General features: G+C 32.0%; 1 protein-coding gene across 1 annotated transcript; it reads left to right on the top strand.

Moving 5' to 3' along the window:
- Positions 1-3,722: 3,722 nt before the first annotated feature.
- Positions 3,723-7,309, top strand: LOC126695527 (E3 ubiquitin-protein ligase RMA1H1-like). The gene is made up of 2 exons (XM_050392305.1): positions 3,723-3,903; positions 6,329-7,309. Exon 2 carries the CDS (start codon positions 6,369-6,371, stop codon positions 7,131-7,133), a length of 765 nt encoding a protein of 254 aa, XP_050248262.1. The 5' UTR covers positions 3,723-3,903; positions 6,329-6,368; the 3' UTR covers positions 7,134-7,309.
- Positions 7,310-18,719: the final 11,410 nt, after the last annotated feature.

The following is an 18,719-nucleotide window of genomic DNA, read 5'->3' as shown; positions in this document are numbered from 1 at the left end:
AATTTAATTTTTTTAATGAAAAAGTTGTACTGTGTTGATAAAACAAAGTTTAGAAATTTAGTACTTTTATTGTTAATTGCTTCTTCGCTGAGATGTAATTGTTCTCAACTCTATAGGATTCTCTTCTTTTTTTTCTTTTTTCTTTTTTTGGTTATGGTTTTTTTCCCTAGCCTGTGTTTATATTAAACATGTTGATGAAAGGGTGATTATTTACATTTAAAGCTTTTTTTTTTAATGAGAATCACAAAGACATCTAAAACTGAAAAAGAAAGTTTAAACTCCTAGAGTTTAATATATAGATTGCTTAAGTTGAACTTTATGCCCTAAGACTTTGGGGTTACACATCAATTTTTTCATCTTTGTTGAAAATCTGAGTTGGATCATATTTTGTTCCTAAACCTATTACTGTTTTAGAATCCAAATTTTGGATTGGAATCATGCTTTTCTATATTACTTGCAATTAATTTTTTAACTCAAATTTGTAGTTGGATTGTCATATCTTTTGCCTCACAGAATGTTAAATGTTGCAGGTGGTTTCTTTTACCCAAATTTGTGTTGTGGACTTTTATTATTGCCCATAATCCATCCTATGATCCTTGCTTGACACTTGAGGTTAGAAGAAAAGGAGAGAGCCCCCCTTTTTAAAATTTTTTTTTTTTTATTCCGTAGCTATTTTCAACCAGACAAGACTTGGTTTTTCGGCATTAATTATAAGGCCATGAAAGTTCTTAAATTGAAGGATTTACATTGGCAACTGCTTATTCTTAACTTAAATTTGTTAAGATTCTCATCCCTTTTTTAGTCAATTTGTATTCTCCTTATATTTTCCCCCATTTTGCTCTTGCTTTAACATTCTGTACTATTATGGGTTAAAAAAAATTATAATATGCTTTGAGCTAGCCATAATATGCTTTGAGCCAAATTATAAAAATTATCCCATGCATCGCACGGGTTAGTGACTAGTTAGTTATATTTCCAAGCATGTTAATCACATTTAACACGTTGTAATTATTAATACATATAGAATAATAGGACCATTAAGATTAGGCCACGTAGGCCAATAGAATAGTTTTATGGTTCTATAAATACCTACTTGTAATCACATTTCCATTATTGAAGAATATACTAATTTCTTAATCTATTTATTTCTGATTACTTTGAATTAAGTCAATTTTTTTCACTATTCACATACACTCCACTACAATTCCTATCCATTCTTGTTAGGAACCTAGTTCCTAACACGCCGGGGCCAATCACCGCACATGGGATTTTTTTTTTTAAATCTTAAAAAATAATAATGAAAGGAAAAATGCTAAATATTGAAAATAGTATAGATTTTTATTTATTTATTTTTCAGATGCAACAGTATAGATCTCTCATTTATTGCACTAAAATAAATGGTGTGCATGAAAGGAGAAAAAAATAGTCACGATTCTGGTTTACAGCTGTTAAACGATACTGTCAAGAGTCAATTCCATTAAGAACCTTCGAGTGCTTGACGAAAAAGGAAATTTAAATATATTTTTAATTTTGATAAGACGCGTGCTCGTACAAATCGTCTAATTCTTAGAAACCCAGAAATTATTATTATTTTTTTTTTGAAACCCAGAAATTAATTGAGCTGCGTGGATTGTGTTTTGGTCCACAATTATTTCTCGGAGGCTATTAACTACATGAGTCATGAGATGACAATAGCAATATAGGAGTAGGAATAGTAATATTTCTCTTCAAAAAAAAAAAATAGCAATATAGGAATAGGAATGTCTAAATTAGTTTAGCCCCAACGCCTTCCCAAGCTAAATCGACGTATAAACTGCTTTTCCATAAACACGGAATGGACTGCAAATTCATATTTGATGCCCAAAATTGCTTTTTATATTTATTTTCTTAAAAAAATTTATTTTATTTAGTTTATTTGTTTATTTAAAATTTTTATTTTTTGAATCTCACTTCTTTATATTTTCTATCGTTAGTCTCAAAAAAAAAAATTTATCAATTTTTAGCAAATAAACTTTTCAACCCCAAAAAAAAAAAACTAATTCCATCACTAAGAACTGCGAATGGAATCAAATTTTATTTTAGTAGCTTAAGTATTTTCTATTTGCTAATGTTCGTAATAATTAGTCCATATTGTGAAAAGAGAAACATTGAATTGATGTCTAAACCAAAAAAAACTGTACATCATAGAATTTTGTTACAAGAAATTACCTAGACTAACCGTAATATAAATGCATTAGGATTGGTTTACTTGTTATTTTTTTGCTAGTATAGTCAAATGACTTCTTTTACAAGTTTATGACTACAATAGGCGTAGGATCAAATGGGTCTAACATTCTCCTCAGACTCATGTAGCAAATCTAAGACAGCTTTGAGATTGGAAAGAAGGGTGTGAAAGCGATTTGGAGCAAGAAACTTGGTGCAGATATGAACAAAAAGTGGCTATCAGATGATTTGGAGAGAGAGCTTTCTATCTCACGTTTAAGCAAATAAGCTAAACAGACTCACACTGTCCACCAATTGTTCACTAGCTTATTTAACTTAACCTGTTGCACTTCTAATTATAAGGCAAGTATTTTACACATTTAAACACTTTTTAAATTTTAATTTTTTTTGTTAATGAAAACTTATAATATATATTATTTTAAGAAAGGTGGTCAATGTCTAATTTAATCAAGGAAGAGAATATGATGTGATTTGAAACCACTAAATCTAGTACTAGAAAAATTTTCAAATAATTGTATTAGTTCTTATAAATAGCTAGTGCTCTTATGTTTACTCTACGTAAGTTAAATTTATTATGTTAAATTTATTAAGATAATTCATCATAAGTTAAATTTTATTATGTTTACTCTACATAAAATTTTTAAATAAGTTTTGCATCACAGGAGCATAATAATATATAATATAAATATAAAAATGAGGTTAATAAAAAAAAAAAGTAATTTTGGATATAAATAAATGATGGTTACTCTTTTCACATTTGTGATAAATTTCACTATAAATTTAATGATTGGACTCCATCATAAATATAAGAGAAACAACTCCTCTATTTTCGAAAATATCAAAAAATTACTTAATTAAAGGTAAGGGCTTATAAAAGTGATTTACTGTGTTAAAGTCTGTGACCTTGTGACAAAAATATAAGGTGGTAAAATAAAGTTTTTTTTTTTTTTTAGAACAAGGTGGTAAAATAAAGTTTGATATAATACTAATAAATAAATAAAAATAAAAAGGGTGACAAAAATATAAGGTGGTAAAATAAAGTTTTTTTTTTTTTTTTTGAGAACAGGGTGGTAAAATAAAGTTTAATATAATACTAATAAATAAATAAAAATAAAAAGGATAAGGGAGAAGCAATTGTGCCACGTCAAGAGGTGAGCGAGAGAGAGGGAGAAGGGCTGTGATGTGTGGCCATGTGGACGCGGAAGAAGCAGAGGCAGAGAACGATGAAGTGCAATGTTTATCTTCATACATAAAGACACTAGAAACTATAAACTATAAATAAAGAAATGAAGATTTCTAGAAACTATAAATTCATCAAATATATAAATAAAAATAAAAGAAAGCTAAAGCAGTGGGTTTGTGTCGTGGGCCGTGGCCTTTCTCTTTCTATAAATTATAATAAATATAAATATATAGTAGTAAAAATAAAATAAAAAAGAAATACTAATATAGAGTAGCTGTGGTGAGTAGTGTAGTAGTAGTTTTTATAAATAGCTAGTGCTCTTACCGCCTACCACGCCTCCATAGTTCTCATTCATTCTCTCTCGCCTCACCTTTCACCCAATTCCCACGCAACTTCTCTCTCTCTTTCTCTCCTAACCCATTGGCAAAAAAAGCTATAGCTAGTAGCCTCAAAGGCATATATCACAAACAATAACCAGTCTCTACTCTTTACCATTGGTACGTTTCACAATCTCTCTCTCTCACTTTTATTCTATGTATTTCTCTAGAGAATCTAATGAGTTTAGATCTGCCTATGAAATCCTTTTAATTTCTTTTTCTATTTCTCTCTGCTTGTCTCTGGGTTTAAGCTTAAATAAGACCTCTGTGCCTTCTCTTCTTGAATGGGTTAAATGGACAAGTTGATTCCTTGGTTTACTCATAAGTGCCCCCCTCCAAATTCAGTTAACCAAGTTTTGTTGCTGAATCTTTAAGTACACTTCTTAACATTCAATTTTTTAAAATGATTTTTCGGATCCGGGTTTTGTGTCTTTCCTATAGTTTTATACCATTATTTTAAGTTTCCTATGGTTCTGTTTGTTGCAATGGAACGTTAAAGGAAATAACTTTGTTGGAAAATTTTTTTTATAGAATATAAAACCTCGAGAATTTAAAAAAAGAAAAGATTTTGCTATCTGGGTTTGTTCTGGTTTCTGCTGTATTTTCCTTTAATGATTTAAAGAGTTAATTTTTACTCCAAAAAAAAAAAAAAATCAAAAGTGATTTTGTCCTTTTTAATGAGTCTGGATAAACTTCAGCCTGCAATCAACCCTTTTTGTCTGCTTCAAGTCTATGGCCGGTTGCCTTGTTTTTCATGTTTCCATAAAGTAATTTAAATGCTGTGTTAGAATCCTTTGGTTTGTCATTTGTGTTTGGTCGACCTTGTCACTTGGAATTTCTTGCTATTATAGGCGATTCCTAAGAACTTTTTGCTCTGCTTATGCATAAGGACTTGTGTATGTGTATGCGTGTATATAAAGGTGTACAACTTAGGAATAGTAGGAGCTTTTGTTGTTCTTGTTATTTGTCTCCTTGATTCTAGCTATAGGCAGCTATAGAGGGCACTTGTAGAAGTTTGTTCTTCACTAGTTGAGGATCTAGTGCCTTGCTTAAGAATTAGACTCATCCTTAGCTTTGCGTGCTCTATTAAGTCTCCAAGTCACATGATTTGATGCAGAATATGAAACTTGCATCTCTACTGGCACGCATAAAAGGTTTGAGATCTTAGTTTTGGAATATAGGATCACAAATTCTGTTAAATGTTTAGATTTAGTAATCTTCCTTGTATACATGATAGTTGGGAATGTTATTAGTGTTCAATATTTGTTATTTTCTATTGTGTTATGAAGTCTGTAATAATAGATATTATTGGGTCAATGATTAAATTGGTTCCCCAATCTAGTACAGCTCCTCCGTAAACCTAGACCTCTATTGCTTAAAAAAAAAATTTTGTTTAAAGCTCACAAGTCTTCCAAATGAGACCTTTATTTCTTGCAAGGTGATTTTGCAGCTAGTTTTGAACTGGCAAATTAAATTATGTCAAGCTTTTAGATATCTGTTAGGTGGCCCACTCATTGAATTGAAAGATGAATTGGGCAGTAGTTGGATGAGAGCTGAGCTCGTCAAGTTTATGTTAGAGGTTTTATAAAAATGGATAGAGGACCTCACGTTTAGGCTAATTCTTACCTGCCAAAAATTGTCAGGCTCACTTGATCCAAAGAGAAGACACAGGAAATTGTTTGCTGTATCCTTAAACAGGATAATTAATTCTCAAAAAAAAAAGAGAGGTATTGCTGTTGTTTAGATGGTTTTGGGATTTTTTTTTTTTTTTTTTAAATGTTTATAGAAGTTAATTAACTTATCTACCCCACCTGCTCCCCTCCCCATATTCACCTAAAAAAAAAAATAATAATTATGGTAACTAGGACTTAAGCCGTGATTGAATCTCTACGGAACCTTTTCTAGAAGGCCATCTTCCAATTAATTATCTCTAGTCTTTTAATACTAATGAACTCGCTCTCGTGGAGATTGGATTCTTAGAATATTAAAAGCAATATAGAATAGTTTTATGAATGAAAACTTTCTAGAAGAACCAATTGCTGAGTGCTTCAATCTCCAATGTTCTGCCTCTATGCCATTTCTCATCAGTGCATAATTTATTGCAATTTGATTAGATTTAACTCAGTGGGCCTCATGTATTCATTATTTTATCTAACTTGCCCTTTGGTGGATGGAGATTTTTGTTTCTTTTTGCCCTTTGGCCCCTTCGGATGTTAAGAATAAACATATGGGTCTGATTTCATGATTTGGTGGTTGTATAGATTACAGTAGATGTGCTTTTGGTTGCCGCCGGAATACAGTTCCATGTTTGAGTTTTCTGTCTGGAAATGTTAAAAGAGTGCCATAACAAGAGTCGTGTTAGTGGGGCACAATGTTTTCTTGAATAGATTGTCAGCATCTAGAAATTTTGTATGTGTGAGATATCAACAACTAAAAGTAGTTTGAGATATCTATACTTTTAAATTGAATTTTGTTCATTAAACATACTGCTGATCTGCAATTAAATGTATTTGTTACTAACGTTGTTTTTGCTTATGTATCTCAGATTTAGGCATCAAAGGAAAACGCGATTGTGCAACATATAAATGGCCATAGAACAGTACTTTGAGGAGACCATGACTCAAACTGAATCCTTTGGCGAAGATAAGTGGAAATCTGTGTCGGATACAATCCCAGATTCCGAAAATAATGCTTCCAGTGGCTTTGACTGCAGCATCTGTCTTGAACTTGTGCAAGATCCAGTGGTTACACTCTGTGGTCACCTTTACTGTTGGCCTTGCATTTACAAGTGGCTTCATTCCCAGGATGCATCCACTGCAAACGAAGAGCAGCAACAGCAGTGTCCCGTATGCAAAGCTGAAATCTCTCAATCTTCCCTAGTCCCACTTTATGGCAAGGGCCAAACCACAAAGCTTTCTAAAACCAAGGCCCCCAATCTTGGTATAGTCATACCTCGAAGACCTCTTGGTCCTGCTTGTTGGGTTGGTACGCCAAGATCAACTAGCCCAACAAGAAGTCCCCACCAAACTGAGCAACTTTATCATGGGAATTATTCATATCAATCTCAACTATACCAACCCAACTCAGGGGGTTATGCTGCTTCATCCATGACTCCAGGTGGTACGGTGACAAATTTGCTCGATCCAATGATTGGTGTGTTCGGGGAAATGGTTTATGCAAGGGTGTTTGGAAACACCATGACAAATTTATATACCTATCCAAATTCATACAATCTTGCAGGGAGCAATAGTCCAAGGGTCAGAAGGCATGTAATGCAGGCTGATAGGTCACTCAACAGAATCTGTTTTTTCCTCTTCTGTTGCGTAATTCTGTGTCTACTTTTGTTCTGAGTCTCTTGCTTTCCCCGTTGTATACCTGTAAAAAAAATACGAATGTCTGAGATGAACGATATGCTTATTCAGCCGGATGTAGTAGTTGTTAGAGATGTTGCATTTCCAGAGCTGCAATATATGCGATTACCGGTCTTTTTCTGTGCTTTATAATATACTCCTAGCCCTTTGGTGCATGTCTAAATACTAAATACTAAGGTCTTGTTTGGGATGCGATAATTTTATTAAAACTGAAAAATTTTTGTTGAAAATAATGTTAAATAAAGGTAAAAGTTATTTGAAATGATATCAATGGACAAAGTTTAGCTATAAAATTGGTTGTAATTTTAAGTTATAAACTTATTTAATATCTTTTTATTGAAGGTGAGTTTTGATAAATCCTCTATTGGATTATATATATATATATATTTTTTTTTTTTATATCTTTTATACTTGCAAAATTTTAAAAAAATTAAATATCAATAGTTACGTTATTAATATATTTTTTTAAATTACAAGTTTTTGTAATTTAAAATTATGCACAAAATATAAGCTTATATATCATGTAATAAATAATATCCGATTGACGTAAAATTTAGCATGTGTATTAAGAGCATAAAGAACATGCAATTCAACTGTTAGATTTTCAAAGTATGTTGTAATATTTATTTTATTAAGTGAGTTTATAGCCTTAAGTTACAATCAATTTTGTAGCTAAATTATGTCTTGAATGAATAATACTAAAAAGTGCGATAAAGCTTATGAATAATAGTAAAAATAAACTGAATAGGAAAATAAGTTGGCAAAAATAATTTTTGCTAAACACACACTAAGAGTTCATTTAGGACTTATTTATTTTGCTGAAATTGAAAATTTTTTGCTGAATGTACTATAGATAAATGTAAAAGTTAGTTAAAATAGTACAATGAGACTAATAAATAGTATCAAAAAATGTAGTGAGATTTATGAATAGTAAAATAAGTTGGCAAAAATAATCTTTGCCAAATGGACACAAAGGGTGTGTGTAGGATTTGTTTATTTTGTTGAAATTGAAATTTTTTTACTGTAAGTACTGTGTAAATAAAGGTAAATAAAAGTAGTACGTTAGTTGAAATAATACAATGGGATTCATGAATGGTATCAAAAAGTGTAGTGGAATTTGTAAATAATAGTAAAATTAGGTAGAATAGTAAAATAAGTTGGCAAAATATATACACTAACTTAACCAAATTGTTTAATCCTAAATGGGTATTTCAGCCCGAGCCTCGGGACTCAACTGTGTTGATGTTTTTGACGGAAATATATAAAATTCTTCGAACCATCTTTCCCCAAGTCCAACTGTAACTATTTTCATAATAAGTTCGATGTAGTTATCTAGGAATTAACATCAAGTGAAATGTGCATGTGATTTCTACCTTCAATAACTCATAAATTCATTTTTTTTTTTGGTTGATGTTCTAATTAACTTAATTAGTAAAAATAGCTTAACAAGAAATTTGTGGTTTAATTTTAGATTACGTAAAAAATTGATTTGAGTTTTAGTTTGATAATAGATAACACAATTATTAGAAGCCCACGTCATTAGTCGAAAGTTTATATATATATATATATATATATATATTATAAAATCTCTTCCTTATTTCGTGCATGACTTAACCTCCAATTAGTTTGGGTGGTTGGTTTTAGGTACGGGCAAGCCGTGAAGGTTACACTCAAATGGAGAATTGCATACGTTGGAAAGTGTAGAACAATGCTTGCAAGTAATCCTTACATACGTCCAAACCTAATTATCGACACGTCTACAACGAATTATGAACAATGATGTCGGGTACTTCAAAGGAGGATTGATGATAAGATTTAGTTATCTTTCTTTCATATCATATCCCACATTTATGTGTAGCAGTGGAGTGGGGTACCCACCATAGCTAGAAAAGCTTGATTCAGATGAAGACTAATCGCCGACAAAAGTTTATCTTGTCAACTTTGATAAGGGTTAATATTCAAAAAAGCAATTAAGCAACTAGTCTAAAGATTCGATTATAGAAGTAGGCTAATTGGTTAACCAAAAAGGACCTGTCCAAATTCGAAACCAATGGACCATGATGGTCACGGTGCAAATCTCATTTCCATTTTTTTTTTTTTTTTTTAATTTTTGTCATCTATGGCTATTTTTTTTTTTTTTTTTTTTGTAATAAACAAGTTGATGAAAATGGGTCGAAGAAGGTGGTGGTGGTGGTGGTGGTGGACCATGTGGCGGCCGTAATAGGGAGGTTGAAAAGACAACGTTCCAAGAAAAAGACTAAAGAGGTCAATATGTCATGGCCGTCGCTATTGCTTTTGACGCCTCCAGCTCAGGTTTGGTAAAGCAGCCAAAGCAAGTCACTGGCAGTCCAACTTCATTTTATTACTTTAGTAGCCACCTCCATATCTTTCTCACCAAAACAAGTAATTTTTCATTCTTTTGGTATAGGTATAAGACAATAGAGTAAGAGTAAAGTAAACTTGTTTTTCAATTTTCAATCACGTGGGTTTGTTTTACGCGGAACTTCCGATGAGTATTTGAGCCCCCATTGAGGCAGTGCCCCTTGTTTTTAGCTACAAGTCACTGTTTGAAAACGTTAGAAAGCCCCAGTTGAACTCCCAATAGTAGGTTAGATTTCAAATGATTCTTATTGCTACAAGTTGGGCATGGGGATCAAATCTTGAGCGTCATTGTTGAAGATTCCAAGAAGCATCAATTGAGCTAAGGATGATTAGTAGTAATTGGGCATCAATTGGGGGATTTAATTCTAGTACCTTTACCTTTTATTAGGGATGTCCTTTCAAACTGTGGACTCAACCCACTAGCAGGAGCGGTTTCAATAATTTTTGAGGCCTAAAACGATTTATTTAAATAAAGTCTTTTTGTTATCACTTAAATAATATTTAACTTGTATTTAATATTATAATTTTTTATAACAAAAATCTTTTTCTTTTATTTTGTAATATGCTTTTTTTTTTTTTTTGTGGAAAAATGCTAAAGATATAACAAATTTTACTAAAAAAACTTTCAAACGATGTAGAAATGAATGCGATTAATGACACTTCAAGAAGATAATAAACAAGTATTTGAATGAATGATGTTAGAGATATTATAAATTTTACAATATGAGACTTGCAAAGATGTATCATTAATCACAAAAAAAAATTCAAAAATGCATTTAATAGATTATTGACGTTCGGATATCATATTAATTGTCACATCAATTTGTAAAATTTTCAAGTAAAATTAATAATATTTCTAGCATGTTTCTATCTAAATTCTTTCTTGCGATTAGTGACACATATATTTGTAAGGGAAAATGCTAGAGATACAAATTCTTTTACAAAAACTTTTACAAATTGATGATGTGAAGAATGATTAAAGATAAATAAAAAAGTGATGTTATCAGTGGGTCCAGATGAGAACCAGTAAGCAGTTGGCTACAACAACAGTTTGTAAAAATATTGTAAAATAGTTTGTAAAACTATAGCATTACTCTATTTGTAAGACCCATGTATTTAAAGTTGTATTATTTCTAGTATTACTCAATACTTTGGGACTTCTTGAAAGTAGAGAAAAATTATAAAACTAATTTTTTTCTTATATCTCCAATTTTTTTTTTTTTTTTTAAATATATCAATTTTTGCCCCAAAATTTGGGGCCTTCCTCTAATAGGGGGCCCTAGGCGGTGGCCTTGGCCTAGGGCTGACCCTGCCCACCAGTCCAAACCATCTCTGCTTTGACTTGAAAATCGAACAACCTACTGCCTATGGTGATCAGCAGCGGGTCTTCACCTTCCAGAAACCGACTCCGGCGAGTTGCATAAAAACCTAAATCTAACCAAATCAACCAATCCCCATGCACTAAAGTCGCGGTTCTCTGTCGATATTTAGGTAGTCTCTGGTTATACCTTGCCAAATTCGGCAAGATATTGTCGAGATATAGCCAAATCCGGCAGAATTTCAATCAAATCCAGTGAGTTTCGACCAGTCTACTCTTCTTCAATTCTGACCGACAACTGACCGCCACTAGCAGAGATCCAACTTCCCTGAACCGACTCCTTCTCCTGGTTGGTGGCAGGTCCAATTCTTGGAGACCCGTAGTCATTGAGTCGAGTTTGGGTTGAGCACAAACTCGACCCGTGAACAGTCCTAGCTTTTAATTTTGTCTATAAACAAAAATTTGTAAATGAAAATGTATATAGTTTAATTTATATATATTTATATATATATATATATATATATATAATTTTTGAACCAGTCAATAGATATTATTCTCCTCTCAAGAAAAAAAAAAACTCCCACCAAGATGATGTGACATGGTTTTTCTTGATAACATTTTGGCCAGGCAGGTAGCCTCTCATTTTCTTTCTCCAGCTGGGTATGGAAATCTTGTTTTGTTTTGTTTTTGTTTTTGTTTTGTTTTTTTTTGTTTTTTTTTTTTTATATGAATCTTGGTTTTCAATCATATAAAGTTTTCATTTATGTAGTAATCGTATAGGAAACATAAAGTTCAGAAAAGCAAGATCATTTCGTGCAATGTCAGCTTTCAGATAGTTGGGCAATGAAATTTATGTTTGTGTTTTCCTTTTCCTTTCCCTATAGTTGGGCAATGAAATTTATGTTTGTGTTTTCCTTTTCCTTTTCCTTTCCCTATATATATATATATATATATATATATATATTCGGTTGGGGGGGGGGGGGGGTGGGGGGTGGGGGGTGGGTGGGTGTTGGTTTTGGAAATAGTTAGCATGGAGGCCCCTATTTCTGTTATCAATATGGAGATGTCCTTGAAATATCTTTTCGGAGACATTTATGACACAGGAAACAACTATATATTCAGTATTCACATGAAAGGATTTTTTTATTTTTTTATTTTTATTACTGATATTCAATTATTCACGACAAAGTGAAACGTAGGCATTAACTGCATAGGCATCCAGACCGTATGGAAGGACAATCCTTTTTCTGTCACATAAATGAATATTGGTAATTGTGATATCCTATCATATTTATGGACTGAAAATTCTTGCAAAAAATAAAAAATAAAAAATCATGGAGTGTGAAACAATGAGTTAGAGCCGTTGGGTCGGGTAGAGGAGTATAAGTAATGTTATTTGGGTTTTTTTGATATATATGTGGGGTAAAAAAGTGTGTTGAAGTGTGTAAAGTTATTTAAAATGTAAAAAAGTGTGTTAGAACTTGCTTATCAAACATGATCTATTTCAAATTAGTTAGGTTTGGAAAAAAACTCTAAACTTCTTATGTATCTTTATATTGAATGTGAATTTTGAAAATCTAACTATTAAATTGCATGTTCTTATTATATTTTTTATGCATGTAAAATTTCAAGAAAATCAAAGATCAATTGCTATCTCATCAAACAAATATTAAATTTTCAAATTTTTATGATTTAAAATTGTGTATACAAAATAAGTTTATTAATCGAATAGTAAATAATATCCAATTTGAACGAAATTTGATATACATATTATGAACATAAGGAACATAAAATTTAACAATTAAATTTTCAAAATTAAAATATATATATATATATATATATATATATATGTGAGAGGTTTGAAAAGTTTCCCACCAACTCAATTTTGGAGTGAAATTTTGTGCATTCCAACTGTGTGGATTCGAATCATTGAGTGTGAAACAATGAATTAATATTCCAACAGTGTGGTCACCTCAATCAAAATCCAACTACCATCCCTCCCTCTCTCTAAAAATTTAAATTTAATTTTGGATCCGATTAACGTGTCACCTACACATATATTAACCATCTATTTTGTTGGGTTCGAATTCCATTATTGTTGAGTCACCTCAATCAAAATCCAGTTACCATCCTTTTATCTGAACATATGAATTTAAATTTGGGTTTCGGTTAATATGTGCTTTATTTTGAAAAAGTTTTTATGAAAATTTAAAAAAATTATTAAAACAGTTAATTAATTTTTTATTTTTTATTAAAAATTTTCTAAAATAGTTTATTAATTATGCTCTAAGAGCAAATATTTGTAAAAACACTTTAATTTTAGGTGTCTTAACTTCTATCATCTCTAGGGTCATAGTAATATTAAATAAAGAGTCAAGAGTTATGTTGACACGTGTTTTTAAGGTAATTATTAATAAACTATAATAGGAAAATTTTGATAACATTTTTATGAAAAATATAAAAAGTTGTCAATAAAATTAATTATTTTATTATTTTCCTATAAAATATTTTTCAAAATTGTTTTTAAACTAATACTTTTTTAAGGCATTCTTAACATTTTCCTCTTAATTAAAATACTGTAAGTTCTTATACAATCTCTCATTTCACATTCAGAATAGGAATTCAAATTATTCATATCCTTTCAATGGATTATGGTGACATGACATCATTGGTATTTGTAAGAGTCGTGGTTTACTAATCAAAGGATGAATTAATTTCTGATTAAATTTCAATAGTGGGGCCTCTATTTAGAAACTCCATCTAGAATGCTGAATTTTTCGAAACTCCATCTAGAATGCTGAATCAATGCACCCTACTCCTAATTTCATGGGTTACTATTTACTAGTATGAATTTCGGCTTGCCCTTTATCTGCCTCCGGCGTAGCATTTAGTCTCTTTGTCAATTCTAACCGCTTTATAATCTTGTGTTTTATGACTTTGAGGTAATTTGAACTTGAAATTATATGGTAAATTCATTAGCTTTTAGTCAGTTTGTCAAATCTAAATCGCTTAAATTCATGTTCTCCAAGATTTTGCAATTTTTTCAACTTCTAATGCATTGGCATTTCTTATTTGTTGGAATTGTTCTTAATTTTTGTTGGCTGTGATAATTAATAATTTCAAGTAAAGCAATCTTTCCTTCTAATGAGCTGTTCTAATTTTGAATTCAAGGTTCTTGAGGATTCAAAGTTTCTAACCTTAGTGACCTACTAGTTGGTCCATTGTCAATTTGTCATTTCATTAATTCACTCACCTATTTTTGATCTTGGCAATGAAGCATTCGTTACCATGTAAACATGGTTGGTCTCATATAGCTGAGAAAAACTGGTAGAGGGTCAAGTTTTTGGATTAAATATTATTGGGTCATATTTTAGGTTTGGTTTGTGGTGGAATAATGACAGTTCACTAGCCCCAAAAGTAAAAGATTGTTGGGGAATTTATTAGGTTATCCTATACCAAATTTGTTTTAGACTTGGGAATGTTAATCCTTGAATTTTTTTTTTTAGTTTGATCAAACAGAAGCAATAGATTCATTTCGTGTCCTAGGTCGAAGTAACTATACAGGAGGATGCCTTTCTTCTTCATTTTAATATTGCCCATAAGTAAAGAAGTAAACTTTAATCATAGTGGATCGCTTTGGCATCAAGCAAATAAAGTATAATTGAAATTTGCTTCATAAACTAATATCTTAATTCTTAAAGCATAGACAATATATACGATAAAGGCCACCATATCTGTTCCAAGACTTGAAAAGATAACACATCGAACTCTTATTAATTATTCTTTCCAAAAGCTCCACAGTAAGTCTCAATATTTAAGTTATACATAATGTTTCTTTCTCTTTTCCTAGTAGGAGGATCCCACAATGCTTCGTGCATCAAAATATAGTTATAAATATTTAAAAAGCTCATAATTCTAAAAATTGACTACTATATATGTCTTTGTCTTTATATGTGGAATATTGGGAAGGTGTAAGAGAAAGAAAAAGATAACAACTTTATTGGAGACAAAAACAAAAAGATAAAGTAGGAAAAGCTGTTATTTCAATAGCTAAAAAACCCAAAACTTTCGAATCCAACTTGATCCATGTTCATTCTCCCAAAAAAAAAAAGTTGATCCATGTTGAAATGTCAAAAAAATTCTTACGTTTACAACACATTAATTCCTTTTCCACACAAAAAAATAAAACGGCGATTGTTGTAAATGTCCTTTAACTGATTAATTTAAGCAAATTGCTCCACGGGTTCTTTGGATGAAAAATATTCTTCAGTTTAAGATCTTATTAATTGAAAGTGTTTCATTCAGCAAAAAAAAAAAAAAAAAAGAAAGTGTTTCACATTTTGTCTCTTGCTTTTTACCTTTAAAGCTTTTCAAATTTCCAAGATGTGTTTGCACTTTGCAGTGCACTGTTTTGTAAGGACGATAGGACATTTCATATGGGACAACCAAATTAAACCATAGAAATATCTTAACCACCGACATAGTCAAAACATGCTCCTCTTGCGTTTCACATTAGTCAATTTGTTTGTCCCCAACCCCAAGCAAGGCCCATGAGGATAATGTAAACTGCATTATTGCAAGTTTATGAATCGAGCATGTTGATCATGCTCAAATGTGAACAACTTGGTGTTCAAGCCCTTTAAGACTGAGGATTAACACATTGTTGATTGTTCTTCTAAACCTCTATCGCTGAACTGCTGAAGTATGTTCAGATAGCTTTTCCATCGGTTTCTGCAATATCAATAGCAACTCTAGGCCATAAAATGTAGTTACATGTAGAAAATGAGTTTTAGTATTAACACATTGTTTATCAAGGTACTTTGTCCTTTCAAAGTTGGAAAAAAGCTTACCATTTAACAAACAAGAAAATAAAAAAACATTTAGCACCAAACCGGTTTGAATAATATACATGAATATTCTTATAAATCGTTACATAATAGGCTAGAGGTGATTTCTCTAAATTGGTTTGGAGGCTTGGAGGCTTGGAGCTAAATTTTGTCCTTAAAAATATGCTGTAAAAATATGGCATAGAAAATTTAAATAGGATTTGTGGGGAGTGGAATAGTCACCACTCAGGCCTTAAGTCCAATAAGTAATTGGGCCATGGGGAAAGAATTGGACCAAGCCTATGTATTGAAAGGAATGCTCAATGGGTAATAAACCATGAAAGGAAGAAAGTTGGGTCATCCCAAGTATTACAGAAAAGATAAGTGGCACAAGAAATTGGTTCTCGTGGAGAAGGTAAGGTGCCAACTTACTCGAGGTATGGCACACAGATAATCCACGTGTGATTTTCAAGAGATTCCTGGAACTACAATAAACTTTTGGAACATGCAAGAAGGTTGAAGATCTTTGTCTTTGCATTAATAATGGGGTTCTTACCTAAACTCTGCCGCATTAAATACAAGTAAGACAGCCTGAACAGTACAAACAACCCCCAAAATTCAGAGTTCTAGGATAAGGGTGAGGAGGAATCCGATAAAGTTAAAGAAAATATCATTGAGACTCAAGCAGGCAACAAGACAACTGTAGTGATAGGAGCAATGATTAAAGCTATAAAAGGGAGAGGAGAGGCAAAAGGAGAAGGAGCTTAAAAAAGGAAGAAAAAAGAAACATAGTGAAGAAAAATCAGTAAGAGAGAGAGAGAGAGAGAGTAAAGGTAACACCGCGGGAACATGAGAATTATCTATTGTATTATCCAACGTGAAATTGTAATATTTGAGTTTAGAGAATTCAATTGCTTGAATTTCCCATTGTGGAGTGTTTTTCCCATATTGTTTACTTATATGTTGGTTGTTTAGATAGCTTGAGAGAGAATCCGTGGAGAACTTCCCGGGGACCAGTTTTTACGTCCCCACAGGATTTCACGCAATTTAGGTTGTAAGAATTTTTATGCAACCCATTATGTGGCGGTTAAAAAAACCATCTAGGTGTACTTATAGTTTCACATGACATTTTTAATGATTTATGTGACTTACTTAAATAAGGACAAGTTTGTAACCTAAGTTTACAACTTCACTTAATATTTCTTTATTGGATGTGAATTTTAACAAATCTACTATTGGATTACAATTTCTTCTTATATCTTCCATACTTGTAAAATTTCTAAAAGATCAAAGATCAATAACTATGTCATCATTCAATTATTTCAATTGCAACTTTTTGTAGAATAAAATTATGCATAAAAAAAAGTTTATGGATCAAATAGTAAATAACATCCAATTGACACAAAATTTAACATGTATGTTAAGAACGTAAAGAATATGCAATTCAGTTGTTAGATTTTAAAAACATTAGCAATATTAATTTTTTAAAAGGAAGTTGTAGCATTAGGATAAAACCAAATTTGTAATCAAACTGTCATTTTAAAAATAAAAAAAAACTTGACAAGTGTTGAGAGGGAAATTGATGCCTCTAAATAATATTGGGAAGCCAAGCCGAAACTCAACTATGGGCTCTTGTGATGGTGTCCAAAGGCTTTCAGTGTAGTGATGAGCTTATCCAAGCAAGAAATAAAGGCTGCACTTAACAAAACAGCAACAAAAGCCCAATAAAAATACTTTACAATACTTAATTAGTATGTCAGTGGTCCCGTTCTAATAGTGCAAGGAAAATAAATTCTCCAACGGTAGGGATGAAATTTCACGGTCCAGAAAAATAAATTCTTCAGCGGTAAGGGTGAAATTACACTTAGAGTCCAGTAGTCAATGATTAAATAAATTTAGGAAAGTGTTCACTCTTGGAGGTCCTTGTGTGCCTCGGTCAGGAGAATTTATTGTACTTTTAGCCATCATTACATCAATGTGAGGGAAAAATTCTATTGTTACAAATACATTATATCCTTCAACAGTAAAACAAAAGATAAAAACTAAAGATTCCATGGGAAGAATAAATGGATTAATTGGCATGGTGTGAAGGGAGAGAGAGATCCCAACTTAGCGCAGCAAGTATTAAACTAAGATTTTGGAGAATATATGTACATAAGGCATGAATGGGGTAATGTGGGTTGTTTTGAGTGAGTGGGATGGAATTAATGCTGAGGTTAAGGCTTTAGTGAGTAGTGGACTATTTGTGACTGATTAGGGAGCATTTATGAGCTGTGGATGTGCAAAAGAGGAAAGGAATGTCTAAGCCTAGGTGAGTATGGGTTAAAGCGAATGAGTTCTGAGCTTAAGGAGAGATAAAACACAAGCAAAATGGCAAACAAATCAGAAGTTTTCAGAGGGAGTAGTTGTGTGTTTGTGGGTTGGGGTGCTTATGTTTTTATAGTGGAGTTTAGGGAAGCATTAATTAACAAGAATCCAAAAAACATAGGACTAATCAGAGGCAGGGAATTAGGTTTAATCATCCTAGGATTTGGCCAGAAGTAGGAGATTTACTTTTGGAGCTGCCTTGCTTCTTTGGGTAATATACCACATGGTGGGTTTCTGGCGTGTTTTGCATTAAATGTCAAGATCTCTGGAGCTGAGTTTAACCAATGGGATTAAGGAAAGTATCAAGAACGAATACTAGTACTATAACTAAGATTTGGACCCCAAAAAGTAGGATTCAACACCCCAAGCCAGGTGTCAAAGTCTTAGTCCACTTCAAGGAGTTCTGCTAGAGATCTCTTTATGCATTTCAAACCACATGTTCCTAATTTTTCCCTTTTAGGATTCATGGGTTTGGCACATGAACCATATCTTGAATGCTTTTGACATTTATAGCATCAATTTGTCGAGATTTGGATAACTTGGTTTCGGCCCCCCTTTCGCTGGAGGTATAGTCTTGAGGAAGATGATGGAGTTCCATCACCCATTAGATTTCAGCTAATATCACAACCTTTGGGCATTGTTCATGTCAGGTGGAGGGTGACAGAAAGCTGA

This window comes from Quercus robur, chromosome 8 (assembly GCF_932294415.1).
Source record: "Quercus robur chromosome 8, dhQueRobu3.1, whole genome shotgun sequence".
NCBI classification, from domain to species: Eukaryota; Viridiplantae; Streptophyta; class Magnoliopsida; order Fagales; family Fagaceae; genus Quercus; species Quercus robur.
This window is presented reverse-complemented; position numbering and strand designations above follow the sequence as displayed.

Bases quoted from the DNA above. Each gene is read 5' to 3' on its own strand.
- LOC126695527 (XM_050392305.1), top strand. From the start codon at position 6,369: ATGGCCATAGAACAGTACTTTGAGGAGACCATGACTCAAACTGAATCC.